Below are 4375 nucleotides of genomic sequence, written 5' to 3'. Positions count from 1 at the left end.
AAAAAGCAAAACAGGTTTGAGGTGAAAAACTTTCCAATCCTACTGAACCATTCTGCGTATTTGTCTAACAAGCACATCATTGACCACAACTAAAATATAAACATTTCTAAAGCCTTCAACTCGTATACAAGTATCCATCTAATTTCAAGTTAAACTCTTCTGGACTTTGACAGTTTAAAAGGCAGAGTAGTGCTGGCAAAAATATTGGCTTCAAAAGCACTTTTAGTGAATAATAAATTTAACAAATTGGCTCCTTTGGGCCTTCTGTGTTCTGGATAAGTGATCATTTTGAGGTACAGCTGGACTTTTTAACTGGAGCCCGTTATTCTTTCAGAAAACTTATTTGTGCCATTCAATCTGGAGGCTTAGGATGCATATGTAAGTGAATCAAGGGAAATCTGTTGCAACTAAGCAGTTGATTTAAATATTATGCTTGAGTGATGTCACCAGACATTAGGTCAACAAATTAGTTTTACTTGGTCATAATGTACGAGTGAAAACAGACAAAACTTGGATTTTGATTCTTTATTTGTAATAAACAGTGAAATTTACTGAGGCTGCTGTCCTCTGCCGCGTCCAAAGCCACCTCTCTGTAACAGAGAAGTTCAGTCAATCGAAACAATCAATTTTACTGAAGCCACAATGTTTCAGCTGAGACTTAAAATTCCTGAACAAAACCTGAAAGCACTTACAAACTGGAACTCTGTAGCAGCTCCAGCGCCAGCCTCCGCCTTCTTGTCAGCACCAGCTGAGGAGAAAAAGGTCAAAATTAAATCTATATATTCAAAACCTTGCCATCATTCCACAGGTCCCTTTGTTACTTTTTCACATATTTGACAAACTGGAAAAAAGTGCCTTGCAACACTATTTCTTAATCTTAGAGAAAATTACTTCTATTGAATAAATAACAGAAATCAAGCCATTACAGCTCACTTTCCAGTTACTGAAAGTGAGCTGAAACATTTAAGTTGGATTTTTTAATTTTAAAACAAAGTCTGAGTGCTGTATTTTTTTAGAGATAATGATTGAATTGGAAATATCTCAACTAAATTTAACACCAAAGATCATAGACAGCAAAAAACCCAAAAATGTTTAACCAGTGGTATACATACGGGGTGCAGCAGATCGCCTGTATGCGTCTCTGTCAGCCTCGCCACGGTTGAGGCGGGCGGGTCTCTCTCCCTCCATACCTACACAAAGAAAAAAACACACAGAAGAAGAATATTTACATCCAAATCTACTATAAGATTTGGATCCAATAACTAATAGGTCAGCATGGACACAATTTGGTCTTTGGTATTTACAGTTAACTTGTGAAGATTTTTAAATATGTTACTCAGATGTAATAGCTAAAAAAAAAAAAAAAAGTAAAGAGATCACATTATGACTTCTGTGTGAAGTCATAATGAACTCAGTTGTTCAGAGTTGGAAATGGTTGTTGAGGAAAAAAAAGTATTTCCATTTCCTCAAAATTTGGATTTAAAATTGATCAAATATTAGCAAACAGGATTTACGATGTAGATGCCTAAAGTTACTTTCTACATAAGACCCTGCTCTGTAATTGTTTGTTAAACTATGGCAGTTTTCTGTTTCCAACATAATTATAAAAAGAGTTAAATGCTTCCAATTACACCAAATTACCTCAAAATCTAAGTATTTGAACTTTGACACACAACATTAAAAGAAGCTTTACATCTGATTCCTTATTAAAACTTTTTAGCACCTGCATGAACACTACATAGAGGTGCATGTAGCTTAAGACACTCCAGTGTACATTTTTATAAGCATGAATCACATTACATTTCTATAGGTAAGCGCCACCAACACAATTTAAAGTAAGGTCATTACAGCCAAACAAAATAACTCTGACGTCACTCAAGTCTTTCTTGAGTCTAGTGGTTTCAAATTTAATTATGAGTGGTGAATTAATTTGTGTAAGATTTTTTTTATAACACCAAAACATGTGACAGTTCTATTATCAGTTCCCCATCCTGCACTTAGCAGTGGCTTTAATATCTCACCCTTTGGCCTGGGCCTGGCGGTCTCAGGGCGGGTCTGGCGGCGCAGGGTGGCGGGGACGATCTCAGGGGGAAGGTGGAGGAAGTCTCTCAGGTACTGGATTCCCTCATTGGTGAGATACCAGTAAAAATGGCGCCAGGCAAATTGCTCCTTGACATACCCACAGGATTTCAGCGACTGAGAAAAAAACAAGTGAAAAAATTCAATTCAAATCTACTTGACGCAATATTAAATATAGCCTTTTATCCAAATAAGAAGTTTTACATCTGATCTCAGGATTCACTGTCACCAAAGCTGCTAATTACTAAACTCTTCCTGACCAGAATGATCTTCTCTGACCAATTAGTATGAACCTAGCAGCCTTACAAATTTCTTGATTGTAGTCTCATTCTGGATAATGTAGAATACTGTGAACATTTACAATACTTTTAGCACATTGATTTTATTTCTCTTCTACAGATCTTTCAAATCTTGACTCCATTGCATCACCACAGGTTTTTTTAATTGCTGAAACTCATTTTCATACAAACTACATGTAAACATTCTTCATACAAACTACATGTAAACATTTTTTAAGTCATATCAGCTGACAAATTTTGCATTCTGTAAAATAGCTGTGTTTTTTGTTTACAGTTATACTCAAACATTGCATGGAAGCTTTTTCCTCATATGCTGTAATAATTATAACAAAAAGACACTGTTCTGACAGTTTCCAGATATTATTTCATAAGCTAACACATGTACTTGCTGCTAGCTCTTAATCCAGATTTTTGGAACCACTGAACTACACAGGAAAAGCCAGTTTCCATGAGAAAAGATGTCAATTTCTACAAAAACAGGTATTCTTCTGGTATATAAACGTATTACTGATTTTAAAGTAACATCCTTGAGATCTGAGGTAGCTAAAGATGGATCACTAACAGTACCCAGGTATTCCGGAGAAGTGTTAAAACTTGTGCTCAGCTGTCTCACCTGCATCGCCTTCATAACATGAAGATTAGGGACATTCTTGTCCGCAAGTTCGGGATGCTTGGCCAGGTGGACGTCTTTCTTGGCCACCATGACTCCCTCTTTAAAGAGGAGCTCGTAGATAGCAATGCGGTTCTTCTTGGGCATAAGCATCTGCACAAAGTGAGAAGGGCAGGTTTTACTTTCCTCATGTTTTAAAAAACACAATGAGCTATTGTTTGCTTCAGATAGTTACATGAATAGCAGGACATTTTCCACACAATTTACAGTTTAAAACAGACGCCCGCGTATCAGGGCAAAAATGGCAGCCGGCCGTGATAACCAAAGCCGGGAATACTTCCTCACTCCAATACCAAATATCTACAATTATTGGGTGTTTAGGACTTAAATATGTCAGCCATTTTTATAACAACATCAACAGAAAACAAACCCAAAGAGTATTTTTTCTCTAGAACCTGTGATGTTAAAGATTTATTTAGATTTCGACACCATGTCTAGCTTTACCTTTCCACTAGAGAAGGGACCGGAGCCGGAAGGAACGACTTTCCTTGATCAGGAAGGTATATGCTCCCAGCGCGAACCTGCTCGAGTATGCTTCCCCCTGCTGGTGTGGTGGTGTACCACCAAGAGATTATGAAAGTCTGTGCTATGGTACTATACAATTATAGATGCCCATAAATATGAACATTTTCTCTTTTAATATATATATATATATATATATATATATATATATATATATATATATATATATATATATATATATATATATATATATATATATATATATATATTTTTTTAACAATTTAATTAGCATTATTCTTAGTTTAAGATGCTAATTGTTTCTTATTGCTAAATGAAATGAACAATAGCATGTCGGGCTATTTGTAAGTGTCATTGTTTTACAACTGAAGTAAGCAATAAAATGCTAAATTTGAACTACGTTTAGTATTGTTTCTCATTTTTCTCAATAGACAAAAGAGAAAATAATGCACAGTATTTTTCTAAAACAGATCTTTACAAGATAAAAAAACGTTACTGTTTAGTTTGATATACTATGCATGCATAAAAACAATCACTCATACGCAGTGTAACATTTTGTGTCACGTTTCAGATCATCAAAGACATTTTAATATAAGACAACAATAATCTAAATTTCAGGTGATAAGTTCACTTGTACTTTCTATATAGTTGTTACTTTGTGGTATAACATATATATGTTTGATCACATATTTGTGTCAGTTATAATTGTCTAAATTGTGATACATGGAAATGTTGTTGAACAAATGATTAAAGATCTGCTCTAAATATATGCATGGTACGCCTGTGGAACCTTTATTTTGAAAGAGCTTCCCGGATTTGGTTGCTGATCATTTATTCCAACTCTCTT

General features: G+C 35.1%; 1 protein-coding gene across 1 annotated transcript; it reads right to left on the bottom strand.

Annotated features, from left to right (window-relative positions):
* Positions 1 to 510: 510 nt before the first annotated feature.
* On the bottom strand, positions 511 to 3578 carry rps10 (ribosomal protein S10). Its single transcript, XM_055050247.1, has 6 exons — positions 3493 to 3578; positions 2992 to 3141; positions 2022 to 2196; positions 1113 to 1190; positions 693 to 748; positions 511 to 590 (listed from the first exon to the last, which is right to left on the bottom strand). The coding sequence occupies exons 2-6, from the start codon at positions 3139 to 3141 to the stop codon at positions 549 to 551; spliced, it is 501 nt and encodes a 166-aa protein (XP_054906222.1). The 5' UTR covers positions 3493 to 3578; the 3' UTR covers positions 511 to 548.
* Positions 3579 to 4375: the final 797 nt, after the last annotated feature.

Source organism: Poeciliopsis prolifica, unplaced genomic scaffold, assembly GCF_027474105.1.
Source record: "Poeciliopsis prolifica strain line A6 unplaced genomic scaffold, Auburn_PproV2 SCAFFOLD030, whole genome shotgun sequence".
In the NCBI taxonomy this organism is placed as follows: domain Eukaryota; kingdom Metazoa; phylum Chordata; class Actinopteri; order Cyprinodontiformes; family Poeciliidae; genus Poeciliopsis; species Poeciliopsis prolifica.
Note: the sequence above shows the minus strand (reverse complement) of the source record. Positions and strands in the feature narration are given on the sequence as shown.

Coding starts and splice junctions, on each gene's coding strand:
- rps10 (XM_055050247.1), bottom strand. CDS start 3,141: ATGCTTATGCCCAAGAAGAACCGCATTGCTATCTACGAGCTCCTCTTT. Junction 2,197..2,991: donor ATGTTATGAAGGCGATGCAG/GTGAGACAGCTG, acceptor TTTTTTTCTCAG/TCGCTGAAATCCTGTGGGTA. Junction 591..692: donor CTGCTACAGAGTTCCAGTTT/GTAAGTGCTTTC, acceptor TCTCTGTTACAG/AGAGGTGGCTTTGGACGCGG.